The 20,890-nt window shown below is 37.9% G+C and overlaps 1 protein-coding gene across 1 annotated transcript; it reads left to right on the top strand.

The window, feature by feature from the left end:
• Positions 1–10,333: 10,333 nt before the first annotated feature.
• LOC113164551 (leucine-rich repeat-containing protein 3-like) lies at positions 10,334–11,125 on the top strand. Its single transcript, XM_026363895.1, has one exon. The coding sequence runs from the start codon at positions 10,334–10,336 to the stop codon at positions 11,123–11,125; it is 792 nt and encodes a 263-aa protein (XP_026219680.1).
• Positions 11,126–20,890: the final 9,765 nt, after the last annotated feature.

The raw sequence follows: 20,890 nt of genomic DNA, 5'->3' as shown, positions 1-20,890 counted from the left end.
GATCCCTGACTGGCTCCTCCGTTTGGCCCTTTCCAATGACTGACTACTGCAGACAACCCTGATGAAGCCCTTCGGACTCTGACTCTGGCTCTCTGAAAACCCTGACCACCTCCCTGCCCTGGTACAAAGTGTTGTTCATACATCAGGGACAGCTGGGTGCTCATTTTAATTTCAGAGAGCCAAACTAAACTTTAAAAAAAGAATTAGAAAAAAGAAATTCTCTGTTGATTAGGTTTTTTTTAGAGAACTGTTAAAGCATGTTGAATGTTTATTAGGAACAACTTGTGTTAATCTTTCTTCTTTTTCTCTCTATCTATTGCTTTCTCTTTCTCTCTGTCAGTGCTGCGTCATAGAACATCATTTAAAAATATAAGAAGTACTAGTAAAAGATTGAACATTTTTGTAGAACGTAGTTATTTGCATATTACAGCTGCTCAGTGATGCTATCGGCAGAGCGTGTGGTGGGATGTAGCCAAATGACCAAATTTTGATAATATATTTTGAAAAGACAAAAAAATTGGACTGTTCTGCTTTTGTCCTAATTTGCATCTCTGTCTACTAACAAATCCAGTCTCTACCCATGACTCTTTGCTGCATCACATGACCCCTTTAAGCCAATGGTATCACTCCTAGAGCCTCCCTTCTCATTGTGATTTCCTTTCTTTACATTATTGCTTATATTGCATGTGTTCAGTGTTGTATTGTTGTGTATTTGAGTCCGCCTGTTCGGTGTATGTGTACCTTTCAAATGTTATTATTATATCTTTGTGCTCCTGTTCTTTTCCACAAAATGTTTTCAGCATTTTTGGCCATTCACGTCTAGTCCCACTCCCTGCCCAGACGAAAAACCTTTCCGTCATAGCCTCCTTCTATCAACACTGATTATTAGTATATAGATGCATGAATGGGAATTAGTGAAAATTCAGTGGCTCAAACACTGACTGAAATTTTTAATGATTGTTTACTAACTTTACTATTCTATTCTATATTTGTTTTGTACAAGGACTATTGTGACTTAGCACATTAGTCGACTACGCGGCGCTCATGCAATAGACTATTCAACACTTTACTCTGGCCTGCCTCTGATGTGGGAGGAAATAGTTGGACTTAAAAGCCAAGTGTTGCGTCCAAACCTTTCGGTTTCCTTCCCTTGTCTTTGCAAATATTCACCAGGCTGCTGGAAAAAGAGTTCTAGCTCCTTGTGCAAGCTTTCAAGAAAGCAAAAAACAAGGGAATGAAGTTGAATCTTAACGGCACAGTGGCCTAAACGTTTGGACGAAGCCGAATGGTATTTTTTGGGCCAAGGAATGTTCAGGGGTTCATTGGGGGGAACCCACGGGGCCTGGGCGGACTGGACCACTCAGTCTCTTTTTCACGATTGTTCATCTTGTCATGTTTATTTCGTTGTCATGCGGTTGATTTGACGCTTTAGGTTTGAATGTCTTTTTATTGTCGAAACTTAATTGTTTTTATTTTGAAAAAAGGACAGGTTGGATGACAGTTCCTGCATTGCTGGTTTTTAGTAAACCATTTCTAATGTGGTGATACACGTATGGGTTTTTGTTTGTGGATCATGAAACTTAAGCTAAGTTGGTTTTGTTGTATTGTATTTAATTTGAGAGGGAGGTGTGGATGGTATATGGTATGATTCAGTATTTCAACCATCTTTTGCGTGTTGAATTCATGAAGATGCGCTAAAAACTACTGGACAGCTTGAGTCAGTCTCCGAGCTTCAGCTGCGCTCAGTTTGATGTTGACGCATATAAACAGCTGTTGAATGTTATTGTCAATCACATTATTTACTACTGTCCAACAAAGCCACATTCTGCATTTGGAGTGTCTCGGTTTCGTCATACTGCCACTTTTCTTTTAAATCCCATATAAGCCTATGCTTAGCTTAAAGGGAAAGTTTTGACATTTAAAAAAAAAGGTATACTCTTTCCATGTTAAAAGAGGTGATTGATGCCATATTCAAATTTTTATGTTAGATATTGTAGGAAGCTACCACCAGCAATGGGCAAACTATTTTTAAGTAGATTATACCTAATTTGTTGGACAATGAGTCATGCTAATCATGCTAGCAGTTTCCCCTTGTTTTTTGTCTTTATGTCAAGCTAGGCTAAGTTAACTCTTAGCATTTAAGCAAATTATATTCTGAGAACATTTAATTCAAGTAAATATTTTAAATGGTAAGCTACGTTAAACAGCTAGTCATTTTTAGCGCTCAGTGGTATCTCAGTTGTATATTTTCACCCATCTTTCAGCAAGAAACCCACTAAGGGAATTTGCCAAAATGTCAAATCTTCTCTTTAATTTTGGATCTTTGATGACAAATGTGATTCTGTAAATGGACCTAATGCTGTAGCAACATACTGAACGATGCATAGTCAGTGATTATTCTGCAATAATTCTTACATTTTGATGTAACTCAAGTAGTAGGATTTGTGTTTCTTCTTATTTTCAGTTCTAGCTTGTACTTTAATGGGAATGTTTGTCAAAAGGACAAGCTGACATTAGGTTTTTTGGCAAACTTGCTTTAGCTAATACCTAAGAGGACATTCTTTGTGAAATAGTCCAGACTGTAACAGTGAAGAACATCCTCAAAGGTATTATGACTTTTAAACAACAGTTACCAGTGCATGTGTTTTCTTAAATAGTGGATAATCAAGGATTGCTAATGGTTAATAGCACAGTGCATTTAGATCTTGTTGTGTAGCCTAATATGAATTTGATTAAGTTGGAATATTGAGTTGTAAGTGATGGCAGTGTGATTTCAATAACATCGGTATTCATGTGTTACTCAAATTCAGTGTTTGAAAACTGTATTTACATTTGTGTATATGCCTGAGTATACTACAACTTTGAAACAAACTGCAACTAATGCAATAATAGGGTGCAATGTGCAATTATTTACTCAGTTATCTCATTTTTAGCATAGATAAAGGAAAGCTGTGTAGCTTGTTGGAAAAATGCTTTTTTGTATATTATCCAGTTTCCATATGGCAGCAGCAGGAAAAAAAATGAATGACTAGACATGTTTTTGTTTATCTGCTTTTATGTGTATTGCAGTTTGGGCAAAAAAAAGTGATAGAACTTTGTAACTATTTTCAATTTATTTATTTGCAATGTGCGGATCTATATTAGTTGTGAGTAATTACATAGGTTTTAATTTCAAAGTGTTGGTAAGTATAAAAACAAATAAAGTTTCATTTTTTCTTTCTGTGATATGTTTTTCTTGTTTCTTTTTGCCACCTCTTACAGAAAATGTCTGACTTCAGATCATCTCTACACCACCCTTGAGCATGCATTAAAGCTTGATGAACCATGAGCTGACAAGGGTTATGTTGTACCAAAATCCCCCTGAGGAGATCTTGATACTTATTGAATATAGCAAATTATATGGCCAAGTGATTTTGGTAATTAGATGATTAAGTTTAAATGGGAATCTCATCTATCCCGAATTTTAAAAGACAGCTGTGTGATTAAAAAAGTCAATTAAACATTACCAGTGATACAATTAAAAGCCGCAGCATTATTATTGTTTAGTGCAGTGGTTGTCAAAGAAGAGTGCACACAGGGATCCTGTGAGGTCTTTGAAGCTGTGCATGTCCACAGCAAAATGAGGAATAACTATAATTTCTTATAGTTATTACCATTAAATTTATTTTTAATTCACTAATTAGATAATGACTAAAGAAGATTTTTCTAATCATGTTCTCACTAGCTACAGCAGAAACAGTTGCATAATTCAAAACAGATTGCTCACAAAAGGATTTATCTCAGAGAGAGTTCCCTGGGATCAGCTCTTATCAGGCCATTTCCCAATACAACATTCCTGGATTAAACTTTTCATAATAAAATACTAACATGTTCAGGCCATTGTGTTGAACCTAAATTATGCCTGGTTGCTCGAGTCAAACTCAAACTTTTGTCTCTTTGTAAAAAATGCACAACAGCAGTGATTTATGTCTTCCAGCGCTGAAACATATTTTATTTGCTGTTGTGCCACATTGGAAATGCCAAACGCTGTCAAGTGATGGAGCAACCTGGTTCATCAATAGATGAAGCAGGGTGCTCAACAAGCTCTATGTATTTGAGAACAGAGAAGAATACACAAGAGTCTTCAGCCAGCTAAAGTTTAAAACTAAAGACTTTTCATGGACAGATCATTTTCTCTGTATCTCTGATCCCAAATGTTCTAAATATACAGGATTTGTTGATGTTGGTACTAGTTCACTCTCTCTCTCTCTCTCTCTCTCTCTCTCTCTCTCACACACACACAACATTTTAAATGCATAGAAGGTATTTGTTGCTCTAAAATCAAACGGCAACAGACAGATGGAAGGTGAGATCTAAAGGTTCTCTCGCCCTCTGTAGTGAAAAAGCCAATTCAACATCTTGATGAGCTGCCCGCCCTAGAGCCTGAAAATTGCTTTGTGAAACTGGATGTTGAACATTCAGACTGCAGACAGCTTCCAGGCAGCTCCCAGTCAAGAGATTGAGCTCATTTTCTTCCTTTAGAGAGCTTCTGTTTTGCAGCTGCTGGCTGGATTTGGCAGAGGAACAACAGATAAATCCAAGAAGCCACAACTACTTGAACCAAACAGATGCGAGAACTAAACAGGTGAAAAGTTCTGAGACCTCCAAGAGACCTCCAAGACTTTTTCGGCTCGACCTTAAAGCTTGTCTTCCATGGTGTGTGGCAGAGCAGTGAAGCCATGTGTGATGGCCAGAATACCACAGACTTTATCTTAAAAGCACACTGACAGATTAAAACAAGTTTAATGCTGGTGTCGCTGTTTAGGCAAAACAAATAATGGTTTCTGGGTTCAGGGCTGGATTCAAGGGTAGTTCATGAAGGTTTTGATGCATGCCAAGCAACTATCTGAGAGGCTGATAGGCAAGCTGCTAGCTGAGATCTAACACTGTGCTTCCAGTTTACACTGTGAGCTGCCAGTGAGGAATCAACGGCTGCCACACATCAGTTATCAAATGTACAAATCCATTCACACAGGATTGTCACTAAGTGATTTGCAAAGAAAAAGGATTAAGTGAAATCAAATAAAATGTGTCGACTCAGTCGCAGAAGAAGAATTAAAAAGAGGTGGTGAAGATCCTTTCAGAGCAGCTGCTCTAATCACCTGCTTCAAAGATTTCTTTTAATTATATGCTCAATTTCCCACCAACACTGGAGTTACCTGAATAATTTTCAAGAGACCAGAAGTTTTAAGTCTTCAAGTTATTCACCAGCAATTTAAACAGATACCAGGCAATTTAAGGCTGTAATATCTACATTTGTTTATCACCTCATTTTCGATTTTCAGCACTCAGGCCTTGAGTTGCAACATGAAATTCTTCTAACTCACTTTCACATATTTCACCCCTATAAAACAAGGGTCAATTATATGTGAGAGTCCCCTGGGACGTTACAATTGGATTTACAATTTGCCAGCAGCAACTTTTTTATTTATTTATTTATTTTGTGAAATGTGGGGCAGCCACTATTTGCACACCGCTTGTAAGCAGCGCTTGTAGATCGCTGCTCTACATAACAGCTACACCATGTTCTTGTGCTGGACGTAAATCATGAAGTACAGAAATATGCACATATTTTAGTGAGTAGTACCTTTTTACCTTGTACCTGAAGTCTTGTACCCTTCACATTTTATCAAAAAAAGAAAGAAAGAAAAAACAACAGAATTTTTTGTAACGCAGCTATTAATCTTCTGTGCAGCGGTTAATGTCATTCGGGCATTGGAAGTGCTCCAGCTGTAAGTTTCCTAATACTGTCTATGCAGAAAATGAACTGAGCTTTATTCTGGAGACCTGCCATCCAAAGTATCTACATCTTCTCAGTTCTACTGGAGCCAGTTAATCATAATGGACCTAAGGAACATCCAGTTCATCAATGAGAAGAGAGGATTATGATACATTTGATAAGACACTATATTAGCTAATGATCACATAATCTTCTGCGTTAAAACAAAACTTTATTTCATTCTTGCCTCTATTTTTTTGTATGACCTTCAGTAAAAATCATACATTGGGACAGGAGGGAACATTTTTTGTCACAATTAGTCTCAAAGCCAGATGTTAAAAAAATCACCTTTATTCTATTTTATTCTCAAACGTTGTGCTGATGCTCTTACTACAACAAAAAGAACAACAGAAGATCAAGTGGACAACATGCTGTGTATCTGACTCTCTTCAGTCAGTTTACCTTCAGTGTCGGTTCAATAAGGGTTGTCCAACTGGGCTGTGAGTGTAAAGGCCGCCTCTGCCCCTGTGTTGGCTTGGTATGAAGGTTGGAGTGGGTCCATGCTATCACTCAGCAATGCTGTAAGCTGCTTACAGACAACCTTCTCTATGATGCAAAGGACCAACGACAACACAGGGAGGGAGAAATCACAAAAGCTGCTGCAAACGTCTTCTTTTTCCACCCTGGGTTTGAAGGTGGGGGCACAGGGCTGCTGTGTACTCGCTTGTGATTGTGATTGAAAGCAATTGCAAGCAGAGTGAGCAAAATCCAATGTCAGATAGTCTCTGCAGCGGGGGAAAGCATTATCAAATGTAGGGAGTGTGGCTTCGGAGAGGTCAATATATACTGTAGGGCAGCGCAGTGCAGCTTTCAGACTGTGACTTAGCAATGTCACATGTGACAAACCAGACAGGGAGTGCAGATGAGACAGAATGATGTCAAAATGGTCTCTTTTATCAGAGGAAAAAATACGGCTTAATTAGTTTTTATCTGATAAATATGTGTTGTGAATTGTGTTATGACAGAATCACTCATAATGCTTACGCAACAGATCTTCCTTTGAATTGGCTCAGCTCCATGTCATTGTGATCCCAGGATAAATTTATTTAAGATGGGCTACCAGGCAGGAGTGGGACTGGATGAGGAAGAGTGTTAAACGAATGCCTTGGCAAGAGTCACATACCTTCAACAGCAGAGAATGTGAAACAAATCTGTCAGATTACCTTGAAAATAGTGTCTGTGTTATGACATTTGTGAGAAAACCTTGTGGTTATGGACACTGTCACAATAAAGCAAACTCACGCAGGCTAAAATGCTTCACTAGTCAATACAATCAATGATTCTGCCTTTCAGCAAAATTGACAGGGCTGAACTCTGCGGATGGCTGCCATTTAATCATACAGATGCTTTGCAAAAACGCTGGCTGCATTCGTGCGCTCTCTGCGTCACGGCAGTGCAGCTGGGGGTACCTTCAGAGGTCTTTTGTCACCGTGGGTGTGACGGGCTCTGTATGTAAGTCCTCCACTGGGGGCAGGACAATTGTAATCAATGTTTATGAAGAATGACGGAGCGTGACATGAGGGACAAACAATCAGTAACAGGCGGAGCATGAGGAGAATAAAGCAGTGGTAGGTTACGAAAATAGGGTTTGTCGACTCTGGGGGGCCTGACAGGGGCTCTGGAGGGAAACATTTCCTGCCTGTTTTATTTAATACAAATGTACAGTGATCTTCTCATTGATTCTGTGAATTCTGTGGGAGCAGGCACAGGAGATGCCATTCAAATGTACAAGTGAGCATGAAGTTTAATTTCAATATGTTTCAGGAATTCGGGCAATTATTTAGTCTAGTGAACAGTTGAAATGTTGAGTGGCCATTATAAGAAATTATAAAACCTCAGTATTCAAGTTTCCTCATCAGCCTTTTTACCAGCAAAACACCCAACAAAGAGCACGTACATATCTTTATAAGGACAGAGGAGTTCAGATGGGTTAAGAAAACTCTGGATCTCTTTTGACAGAATGTACAAATCTAATCAAATAAAAGCTGAATTCTGACCTTTTGTCTCATACCCATGTTTCACTCCTGAACCCAAAGGTCTTCAGTGTCCAGTAAAAATTAATTACTGAGACAGGAGGACGCTCGCTCCCCACCATCTGAAGATAAAAACTCTTACACACGTTAACCCTGGAGAGCTGAATTATTTCATGGTCAGAAGCAGTGACTTCCCAGAGTTTCTACTGGTTCTCCACAAACTGGTCCTGGTACCTTTAAACCAATCCTGGCTGGTCCGGTGCCAGTTGTGGAGGAGAAGACATGAGCATTAAGAAACTGCCTGGTAAAGCCGTGGATAAAGTTTGAGTGTCTGTGTGTGGGGGGGGGGCTCATTGTAGTTACAGAAACGAGACCACAGCGGAGCGAACCTCTGCGCACATCCACACGCACGGACGCACACGCACAGATAAAGGTCTGCAAAGCTGCAAAGCTGCGCCGACAGGAGGTTGTAAACTGCTCCTGAACAGTTGGATCTCTACTCCTGAACTCTTTTTCTCTCGACTGTTCCGGAGACGTGAGGTTTATTTGAGGAGGATGAATTGATTTTTTTCCCTTCATGATTTTTTCTGGATCCCTCATCAGACAAGAACCTTCTGCACCGACACGGCTCTGCGAGCTGAACCGGACAGGTAGGTCCCGGTGCCCGACTCCAGTCAGGAAGTTGAGCAACATTTGAAAATGCGCTGAAAAATAGAACAAATACAATAAAATCAAATAATGAATCCATGATCAGACCTACGCTTGTGTTAAACATGGGAAAGTGCACAATTCTGCTCGTGGTTATCCGTCTTATAACTAGTTTCTCATCATCTAAACACAAATTCCACTGAAAAATGTTTTAATTTCGTGTATTTTTACTGTTCTTGAGGAAAACTAGTGTTTTTAGAGCTGCAACTTTTTATTTTCATTAAGATGAATCTCTTAATCATTTCCCAGATTTAACAGTCGATTACATTTGACCCAAACTGACACGTTTACATCATATTAACAGCTCAAAACACTAAAATATTCCACTTACCTTAAAACAGAAGACAAAGAAAATCAGTAAATCTTCACATTTGGTATTTCTTGCTTATTTTTTTTTTAATCAATTGTCTCTTTTATTCTTAAATTAAGTACGTTTACAGTTGCAACTGGCTGTTTATCTTCATATTCCTATAATATTTAAGACCTCATGATGTCTCTTTCACAATCTCATTAATATTCATACAGTGACATATTTTTCTGAGACCTTTAGCTTATCAATATTAATATCGTTCAAGAAATCTTGGTGAAATCAGAAATAATTTCAGAACAGGACATTCATCATCTCCATAAAAAAGCTGCTTCCTGCTTATCTGTTGAACTTTTTATTGTTATCTTCCAGTCAACGAATTGTGTCCCGTACTCATTTTAATATGCATTCTGACCTTCACTGCTCTCACATGCATCACTGTTAATCTTATAGACTTTTTATTTAAACACAAATCACTGTTTCAAAGTTCATCTGCTGCATATTGATGAGCCCGCACCTTGTTTAATGGCTTGTCATTTTCTCACAGGGACAAATTTTGAATGAAGGGATTCAAACTATAGAAACATGCTATTATTATGATAATGTTGAACTTTACTTGCTTTCTCTCTAAGGAGGGGAAGAGTCTGAAAAGGGGAATTGGTGTAGAAAATTGACTGAATGGGCACTTGTTACATGGGACCAGAACATTAACATACAATTTATCCAAAGAATATAGCAGGTTGTTGGTTATTTAAGTTGGAGTTAGACTCAACAGGCAGCAAAATACAAAACAAGGACATTTCTCTCTCTCTCCTCTGTTCTCATTGCATCTTCTTTTCTCTTTAGCAGGTTTCTTCTAATCAGCCAAGAAGAATTCAAGAATCCCCCTGTTTCCTCAGCTGTGTTGCACTTCGACATCTCATTTATCTAGTATGCAAACATTTGGACGCTTGCTCCTTCTGTGTTGGATCAGGGTTGAGGTTCCTAAACCTGCCAAGGTAAATGATAAACGATGCTGTCCGAGTGATTGATGAAAAGTCCACCAAGAATGAAACTTTAGCCATTAACACCCAGACTGAAGCCATGTTCACACAGACTTTATAACTGCATGAAGCTACACACCCATTCGTGTATTTGATTGAAGCCAGTCTGGCAACACAGCAAGGGTTCCAACACAGTGGGCTGAGGCAAAACGCCGCAGGGTTATTTGGACGATAATTTGGCTCTGGCTTATATTTTATAACACAACAGAAAGCCGTGTGATGTCATCCAGAAAGACACCGCATTGGCCATTCAAATACATGCAAGTGCACGTTCCTGGCAGATTACACAAAGGTGTATTTCTACAGTTTGCTTTGCAGTCGCCAACTAAATATATATTAATTGTTTTTCACAAGCCACTGTGGAATTTTAGCATCTGATGAATCTTTAAATTCACAGCCTTGATACCCAAACTGGATTTTCTGGATTGTATTTCATGTCCTATATGTCTCTAAAGTGACACACCTCCACCCACACACTCAGCTAATGGGGGTCTCTAAAACGTGTAGGTCATCCATAAAGCCTCCGTCCTATGGTTCTACTTTTTGGGGGGGAACATTGTGGCTCCTGTCAGTGATTATGACTGCCTACGCTTGCCCTAAGATCTGTCACTGCACGGACAGGAATGGGCTGGTGGTGCAGTGCACCTCGCGCAACTTGGAGAACATCCCGTCGAACTTACCCAAGGACACCGTCATTCTACTGCTCTCGTCTAACCGGATCAGACACATCCCAAAGGAGGTCTTCACAGACCTCCATCGCCTCAGGGAACTGGACTTATCTCACAATGTCATCGAGACCGTTGATGTCGGTGCCTTTCAAGGTGTTTCAGAAGGCCTTCGGACCTTGGATCTTTCAAACAACCACCTCAGCAGCCTTCCTAAGGACACCTTCGCCAAGCTCCATGCTCGCATCCGCCTCTCCCACAACCCATGGCACTGCGAATGCTCTTTGCAGGAGGTGCTGAGGGAGCTGAGGCTCGACCCTGAGACGGCGAACGAGGTCAGCTGCTACACATCAGTGCAGGAGGAGTACGTAGGCAAACCAGTGATACAGGTCCTGGACTCGGGGATCAACTTTTGCAATTTCCACCACAAGACAACAGATGTGGCCATGTTTGTGGCCATGTTCTGCTGGTTCTCCATGGTGACGGCTTATATCATTTACTACATCAAACACAACCAGGAGGACGCCAGGAGGCACATGGAGTACCTTAAGTCCCTGCCCAGCACCTCTCACATTAGCAAGGACTATGACACAGCGAGCAGTGTGTTTTAAACGATGCAACTGTAACTATGAATATAATGAATATAGATGAAAGTGTACCAATGAATATGTTTAAGGCGTATACTGTTAGGAATATTGTTAAGTGACAGCTTTGCAGTGAGTGATAAAATTTCTGCTCCTCGATACAGTATATACTGCGAGAGGCACAAACACATGAGGAGGAGGTTTAAAAAGCTCCTTATCATCAAGTGTAGCACCAACAGTAGCACCACACTCAACAAATCAACTTCCAGCTTCTTACTTACTTCAAGGTGTGACCAGGAGGAAAACCTGTTTTACACTTTTGCAGATCAGTATGTGGTTTAAGAGTTCACTCTTAATATGCTGCAGAGTTTAAGAGTTCACTCTTAAATCACCGAATGACGCTGGAGCCACAATCAAAGTTCAGTGAAAAACAATCCTCACAGCTTCAGATGGGGATACGTGTAGAAACATATCAATAAAATATATGACTTCGATGTTCAAAGTAAAAGGTAACTCATAACTAGGGATTTTGGGGGGTTAGTAGAGAAAGAGCAAAAAGGATAAGTGATATTTAAACGTATTATATTCTCTGTCAAGTCTGAAGTATGCTGCAGAGTTTGTATATTTAATATCCCATGTAGGATCTAAGCACAGATTTGGTGGCACTGAACCCTTCTAACACCTTGTATTTCAGGCGGAATTGCAACCGAAATTAAATTTCACACATGAACACTTGTAACCTCACTTAATGTTTTGCTTTAAAAGGTAATAACTTTGCCACCGTCAGGACTGAAAATCATCCATTCCTGTCACAGAAAACCTCGATTAGCTGAGCTGAACAAATACTGTTGAGTTTTTTGTTGCGTGATGTTTTTATATGTTGCACTTACATAACAGTTCTCAAGTTCAAGTAGTTTGTGATTTTTCCATATTCAGTTTTGGGATGAAGTATTATAATGAGAAGGGATCAGACTACGTCAAATTCCAGCACATTAAAGTCTCGTTAAACAAATCAGACAATGTAAGAACTGTGTGAATCGTGCAATTAGTTGTCTGTAAGGACACTCACCTGATCTGAAGTATTTCTTCTCCGTTGTTTGTTCCATGTCTGTTGCAGCAGTTTCAGGAACCTTCCTGTAAACAGATCTGTACATGACACCTGAAATCAATCAGGGCAAGTAGACCTGTGTCATGTTGCCATTCAAATGTAAAGTGTAGCCTGATTTTACCGAAACTAGCCCAAAAATTAACGTGTGTGTTTCTTTTTTTGTGGTTGTTTTTTTAAATCTGCCATTGCTGTGTGAACATTAGACACTGGTGGTGCACATTTCCGATACCATTGAGCCTTTACAGAAGCAGGATAAAACAAGATAAGCGCCAGTCAAACTAAAATTAAACAAAACAGTATAAATCACAGATATTTATTGTGAAATATGTCATTTCTTTTACATATATTTTACTAGAAATATGCTAAAAGTATGTGGAGAAGTCGTCTGTGACTGAACAGCCTGGCAGCCATCCAGACATATTCGCTTATAAAGTTTTTTTTAAGTGAAGTTCGTCCTTCTAACCAGTCACAAAAGGTCAATTATTTCTGATTTCCTGGTATGATTTGTATTTACTGTAATTTCATGTTGACTAATATGTGAAACGCTGAGTGAAGTGTAGCAGAGCGTAGCGGAGCAGGGCGAAGTGTCATTGATTGACTTTGGCGTCTCATTCTACCTCTAGCGTGTTTACCAAAAGCTGCATATTGTAGCTTTAATTTGTGGATTTCTGCAGTTTCCTCGAAGCTGTTTCTGACATCAGTGGATGTTTAAGTCACGTCCTTCGTGTATGTTGTCAGTTGTTTTCTGAGCCTGTTTGCACGTTGTTGCTTTTGGTTTTTGTGGGGAGAGCTGCTCTTCTAACTCAGCCAAGTGTCTTTTTTTGCATTAATTTTTGTCTTGCATTTCAACACATTTGTCATTATTCCATCAAAGGGTCTAAGAACAGAGGGTGTTGTTGTACAGACTATAAAGGCCACTGAGACTAGATCTGATGATTTTTTGGATAAATGAAGTGTATTGTCATTCTGTTCATTTGTATGTATGTACAATATTTTTGTAAATTCTTCTCAGGTCTCTCTTGCAAAAGAGATCTGGGTCTCAATTAGATTTTGTGACTAAACAAAGCTTAAAGTAACTAAATAAATAATGCCCAAATTTAAATTGTGCAACAGGTGGATACAGTGCTCATAAGTTCCCTCCAAATCTACACTTTTTCTAATTTGATACCCTTATTAGCACAGATCAACACTGGAAAATAAGGTCTTTATCCAGACACTGATATATCTATGTTTTCATTTCCCTTAGGCACAAGAACAACTTAGTTAAGAAGGATTAATACTGCATCTGAAATGCATGTTGACCTTCCTGCTGTTGCATTGGAGGAGCTTTGTGTCTGACTATTGCTGCAATTTTCCCAACCTGATGATTGTTCTTTTATTCATACACACATTACACTGTCATTAGTCAGCTATGAGCAGGTCAGATATTGTAATTTGTCCTCTAGCTCTTTTTTTTTCATTTATTGAATAACTAAAGTTCATGAACTATTTGTGGAACAATATGAACAATCGAGTGCAGCACTATGGTTTGTTTACAGTGCTTGGTTAAGGTCAGGGAATAATCATTCAAATTAACCACAATGACTGTCCGGAGGAACAGTCACCCTCTTCTTTGACCCATATAATAATCAATATTTTACTGTAAAATTTCTACAAGAAAACTCCACAGGGACCTTTTTTTATTTGAATTTCATAGGGTTTAGTGATGTAGGATTAAATCCTACATCAATAATAAAAGTTGCTTAGGTTCTAGACTATATGGTCTATTTTTGAAGCAATCATTTGATCCTCCCTGCAACCACAAGATAAAACATTTATGCTTATTAGGCTCATGTACTGAAGGGCTCGACTGTGCAGCTGGACTTTATGTCAGCAGTGGTGTTATAGTTTAATGTTTCTGCACAAGTCTAAGGCAGAGCTGTTTTTAAAAAATGTTTCTGTCCTGGGACTCTGTACTCAGAGTCAGCCACTGCTGTAATTGGCATCACATCCTTATCACAAGAAAGTGCTGCATTGATTCTTGTCCCTTCTTCCTTGGACAATGAAATTCAACAAAGCGTTAGAAATACAGATCTCAGCAAAGTTGTAAATCTTTCTTTGTTTGATGGAAAACAATATTTCAATCCTGCACTCTGTATTTTTTATGGTTATTGTTTACACAGCGTCTAGTCAATAAATATTCCACAAAACAGTTAAACTTCTCACACCATCCTGTATCAACTCATCTGCTGCTATAAAACATTCCTCACAATGAGATTCAGTTATTTATTCCACCAGATTACTATGAAAAATGCCCACAGCTTTAAATATGAAAGCCATATATCTTCGGCTGCATAGATCTGGATGGGGCAGAATATTAATACGTGTCTTGCAACCCAAAAATAGTTTCATCCGCTAACAGTTCAAATCCATAAATCTAATGAGCCTTTGCAGAAGGCATTAGGAAAGCTGCTCACTACACTGTCCATTTATATAATCACTGAAAATGACTTGATTCATCTGTTTATTCTTTTTGAATGCTGTATTTTATGGACACAAAATCATGGCCCCGTCTGCTGGCTTCTATCTTTCTGCCAGCACAAAGCACTTAATATATTTTGTATGATGTCTAAAACTGACCTTGTGGTTTTTAAACTATCCCTGTCAACGGTCACACATTAATTACAGCCCATGTTACTGTGTCTTCTAACTCCCGAGGGCTGTGCATCATAATGAGTTGAATATTATTAATTAGCCGAGTACAGTTGAGGTCAGTGTGTCTCTGAGTTCACTTTAAGTTCAGAGAAATGAGCAGCACTTCATTATTATTACTTCAGCACCAGAAGAAATGGCTTAGAGCCACGTAATAGGTTTCAGGTATAATTTACCTTAAAAAAGTTAAAATATATTTATATGGTCTACCCACACAACCACAAGTACAAGTGAGGAGGCAGTAAAACAAAAAGGTAATGCATTAGTAAGGAAGTACTATTAGTACTATCTGTTGTTACTTGTTCTGTTCTTGTTTAAATCTCAGACCATGTTAACATAAATTACGTCAATTACATTTTATGGTTGGAGTGTGATGTTATTAATGCCAAGGTTGTGGGTTCAATCCCCATAATGGCCATTTGATTCTCTAGTTTCAGAGTTGGTCCTGTGGCAACTGGTATATGTTCTAGATTTGGTCAAGTGCTGTTTTTATATTTAACAAATTGATCCAAATAGGATCAGTTTTACCAATCATTTGAATTATGCACCCTTAAATTCAAGATATTTGTGTCATAGTAGGATGTGGCTTGTTCAAGCGATATCAGTATATAAGACTTAGGCTTTTCAATGAGTGAATCTGATTGACTGCAACTTGTAAATTTGGTTGGTTAGTTGGTACAGTAGGTCTTGATTTGTCTGGAGAGGGTCTGCAAAGAGTTACTCAGGTAGTGGTTTCTTACCTTTTTTTTTTCGTAAGAGTTTGGGTTTGAGTCCCTTTGGAGTTACCTTCAAATTAATAAGTATAATTAAAGCAAAGTTCAAGCATGCTGGAAAGTTATCCCTTATATCCACACATAATGTATTTTGCTCTAAACGCTGTGGAGAATGGGATGTTAGCATTAATCTCTGTGTTACTAATGGGTTTAACTAACTGCACAAGAATAATTAAACTAGTTCAAACCCTGCAAAAGTAATTTCAGATAGTTATAGCATGGGCCTAATTACTTGAATGTGAGGTTTCAGTTCCAGTATTGACTTTAATATATAAAAAATACAGACACAAATATGCGCCAAGCCGCTCATGCATACACCCACACATAGACACACCTCACCAGTCAGTCAGAGCTGTTGTGTGATGAAGCACCTTCATGGATCACTGTACAAGGTTCGAACATCTGCAGAAGAGACAGAATGCAAGAATTAGGGAATAATATTATCATAAAGTAAGAATATTTTATGTTGTTTGCAACACCCTGCAGCACAGTTACAGCAGTAAAACTAAATATTCATCTCAGTGATGTTATTTTTATTTTAGTTTGATGCATCAATCACCATATGTCCAATTTCAGTTTCTGCGCAGTAAAGCGACTCGTTGCTACTTTTTTGTTTCAAAGTAAATTGCTGAACTGTTTTACTGCTGGTGTTATTACTCTAACTGAGGCGATGACATGCTGACAGCACAGCCAAAACTGGTCCCCAAAGAAGAATTTAATTTCCTCCTCCTCTCTCAGCAGGGGGAATAAGGCAATTTTCTATTACATTTGTCTGTGTAAATTAGTTGGGCTGCAGCGTATCTATCATTATTAGTTTTTATCCCATGCAATATAAAAGAGGCACGTAGTCACACAGAATGATGGTCAGAGATTGTTTTCCATGTATCACCAATACACTTAAGCCACAAAGTTAAAGCAGATAAATAATTGGTATTCTTTGAGGAGGACTGTGCTTTTTTTTGTTTGTTTGTTTGTTTTTTTAAAGATCATCAAGAATTTATGCTCCAGATAAATGGATGAGTACAATACAATAAATACATAAAAGGCATAAACTGTGGTTTACAATTCACATATTGTTGTATCACAAAACAAGCTTTTACACTTAAAAAAAGGTTGTAAGTTGTAAGTCTAATTACTTCTTCGCATGTACAAATACAAATATTTTTGGATTCAGACTGGTTTACTTCTTTCATTTCTTTCTATCAATGTGAATAAACATCCATAAATCCACTTAACATGGCATGAAAAAAGTCATATCTTTATTTATTTCTAACAAAGCAGTTTATTGATATCATTTTCAGTACATGTGACTACTGTGGTGAACAGGACTTGTTAATAGAAAATTTGGCACACTTTTCAAAAATGAATGTGAACCTAAATGTTGACTGTTACTCCAACAGACTTTAAAAAAGCTTTTTAGACTTTTTTATATAAGCTTTTATAACAGCCAACATTTAGGTTCACATTCATAATTAGATAAACAAACAAAAACTAGTACGGCTATGTCTGAATTTTACACCCTTCTTCTCACTTAGATTGTTTTTGTTTATGTCACACACTTTATGTAGCTTCTCCGTTTTGTTTAACCAGTAAATTAGAAAAACCCTCACAAAGATTTTTTTCTCTTTTGTTTGGAACACTAATGGTAGTTAAAAAAATAACATTAACATGTAGCATTAAAAAGCCAATGATATTTAAAGTAGCTAAAATGTTCAATTTGAAAGTAAACTTACTACACAAAATTGTTTCAGCTCTGAAAACATTAAAATAGACTCATGATTTTATTCGCTTTTTAAAATTAGCTAACAAGCTAAGAATGCTGCAAGGTACACGGATGATTTGTGTCAATTATTTCATCCGTCTGTGATTAACTCCCGAGAAGTGTGCACAATCATTTAAGTTAGTTTATTTGACGTTTATTTGAAGTTAGTAATTAACCTAACCTTCCATGTTTAACTATTATGAACCTGATTCAATTTAAGTTTTTAAATTGGATAAGATAGGCCCACCACTTCCATATTTAGGCCTATGTCACATTCATACACGAGCACATTTTTATATATTTTGATGACACATTTTTCACAGTTGAGAATGAAAAATGAAATGTATGAAAAATGTGCAAAGAATAGCAAAGAATAACCCTGTTGACTTTGATGTATTTCTTTGCCTAACCCTAACCCAACTTGTGCCTTTTAAATATCAAATATTTGACACTCTTATCACACAAAACCACAAACACACAGATGTTTTATGGCGACCATCTGTTGCTGAGAAATAACACACGCGGTGGGTTTGGTAATGAGGCAGGCTTCAGACTTGCAAGTATGACCAATGTGTTGTCTGTCATCACATTTCTTTACCTATCTCTGCATTTTTCTATTTAGTTGTGTTTTTAATATGTTGTCATAAGGCAATTAAGATGCAGAAGCAGCATAAAAAAGACACACAGGCAATGAAAAGCAGTCAGCACACAATGCGGCAAAAAGTTGAAAGATTCCTGTACAGGCGTCTTCCTATTTGGGATGCAGTGTTGAAGGAATATGCAGTGTTTGGGTTTAGAGAAAAAGACAATAATTCACTTTCATTGTGTTCCACGGTGGGAGGTGGATGAACATGCTGAGAGGGGGCCACTCAGTTCTGGATGAATTCTCCAAGATATGAAACATCTGAAATGTGTGTGTGTGTGTGTTTGTGTGTGTGTGTGTGTGTGTGTGTGTGTGTTTGTGTGTGTGTGTGTGTGTGTGTGTGTGTGAGAAAGAGAGAGAGAAAAGATGTAGTAGAGTGAGATAAAAACATGAATGAATGAATTTTGTACTTTTCATTCAGGATGCACTGTGAGAGATGTAGTTTTTAAATGTGTATGTTTCTATGATAAGAGTTAGAAAGGTTGAGTGAGATATGCTGTGACCAGATGTTTGTGGAAACCTGAACACCACAAGTGATTGAGGAATTCCTAGACCGTGGGCATTATTATATGATGAACTGTGTTAATATACAGATGCATTGGATAAAACAAGACTATGTAAACCAAGGATCGTGGGTTTAAATTGTGTTCGGGGGGATTTTTCATAGAGTTATGCAGCCATATCATGCTGAATAAATATTAGAGATTCTACTTAAACTTTCTACTTAAAAGGATTAAACCTCTGCAGACACTTTTTATTGTAATTTAAAGAAAACACACTTCAACAAAATGTGTTCACGTAAACATCTTTCATCATCATCTGCTATAAAACTACAGCTTACAAACGAAAAATGTTCCCTCTGAATGCAACAATATTTGACTTTAAATGTTAATTATACAAGAACTCAATAAACCCAATGAGTTAATTTTGTAAACTGTGTTTATACTGTTGAAGGGGCGCAGGGTCATTTTTAATATCTCCCCATAAACTGACATATAGTCAATATCCCTGCAAAATGCACATTTTCTAGCTATTTGTCTTGACATTTTGAAACTGGTTTTGTTTACTTTAGAGAAATGGTTATTTTCTTATATAAAGAATCAATGTATATGGTTTTTGAAGCCCCATTTCATAATGATTTAGCACACATAAGACTCAGCTGCAGAGGCAAAGAGGCAAACTAACTTGGATTTGAACCAGTCAGTGCCCTCAGCAACCCATTATAACCAGTGGCTGGGGAAGTCATTTATCAGAAGCTGCTACAGCTCTTGGAGCTCGTGAGCACACAACAAAGAGCACATTTATATCTGCAAAAGTTAAAAACAACTATATCACAGCTAAGTGTACAGTACCTTTGCAGAATGAAATGTTTAATCCTTCTGGGCTGCTGTAAGTACGCTTAATCTTTTCCTCCTCTGCTGCTCTTGGGTCAAAGGATTGTCTTTGCAGAATAGCAGAAAAATGTTCACTTGGGGGTTTGCGAGCTCCCGGCAGCATGTCATGTGTGTCAGTGTTTAAATAAGCTGACATTACTGTGCCACTGCTGGGGTTTCTTTTGGCTTTTTTCTGAAAATTGCACCGCTATCCTCTGGGTGAGTTTCATTAAGACAAGTTAAAGTACTAAATAAATCTTTTACTTTAGGTTTAATTTCCCTTTTTTGACACCAGCTTCCTTAAAAACATAAAATATATACAAAAACATAGTTGAAAGTCAAGTCTCACAGAATTGTGTTTATTTTGTCCTATGGAAATGCATTCTTACCTACAAGCATCCAAACAGCTTAGAATTCAACTTGATCCTCCTCAACTCTGGTTGTCTTGGGATTTACATGCTCAGGCCGAGAAAACCTTTTGAGGGCTTCAAAGTCAAGGGCACGGACCACAGATCTTTGACAAATGTGTTTTTTTTTCTATCTGTAAAATAGGCTCAGAACTTAAATAAAGAAATAAATGCAGCTAACACCTTCTCTTCATGTGTCAAAGGACATTTTTGAAGGTCTTTGCATCATTCGAAGACCATCAGACTGTGTCTGTGGGTATTTTTGCAGGACTAAAAATGCACTTAGCTGCAGGCTGAGGAACACAGCTTGAGTGTATCAGCCTCAGCGTTTGCACAATTACAGATGCATAGCTGAGCAGGCAATGGACCCTCCAGGGAGCTGTGCGTCTATTTAACAATACTGTAAAATGCATTTTGACGTACTATTACTCCTAAGTTTAAATGCATTTTCACTGGCACACAGTTAAAAATAATAAAACTGATCATTAAAGAGATGATGCAGTTGATAATGAGATCTAATATGAAGAATAAGTGGGTGTTACTCCCCATTGAGTAGCATGTTCAACAAAAAACAAGCATAAATAAAAGCAACAAAGCTAAAATAGCAGCTGGTGACTTAGTAGAACCACCCAACATGCCTAACAATATCTAAAACCTTTTTTTAGCACAGTGATGATTCATTAAGAATAACATAACGTGAGGCGGAGAGAATAGATGCAGCCAAGTGATTCTGGAGAGAATAAAAAACGCACATACACCTAAAGTCAATACAGATGAAATGCACAGATCTACACAACAGGTAGACAAACAAGTTTCATGGCTACAAACCTCCTGTCTGTGTTTATTTACTATATACTTCAGGGTTATTTCTGTAACCTCTAACACTGTGAACGACCTTAGACAATTTATGAGATGAGAAAGTGTGTTTAAAAAACTCCTTGTGTGAATGTGTTTCAAAAGTGTATTTAAAAAAACATTAAATTAATAGATTTTTGACTTTGAATGACCAGGAAAAGGAAATTAATAACATTAATG

The sequence above is a fragment of the Anabas testudineus genome, chromosome 2 (assembly GCF_900324465.2).
Source record: "Anabas testudineus chromosome 2, fAnaTes1.2, whole genome shotgun sequence".
NCBI lineage: Eukaryota > Metazoa > Chordata > Actinopteri > Anabantiformes > Anabantidae > Anabas > Anabas testudineus.
The sequence above is the reverse complement of the archived record's forward strand: the minus strand, read 5'-3'. Positions and strand labels throughout refer to the sequence as shown.

Excerpts from the sequence above, each read along its gene's own strand:
- LOC113164551 (XM_026363895.1), top strand. The coding sequence starts at position 10,334 with ATGGGGGTCTCTAAAACGTGTAGGTCATCCATAAAGCCTCCGTCCTAT.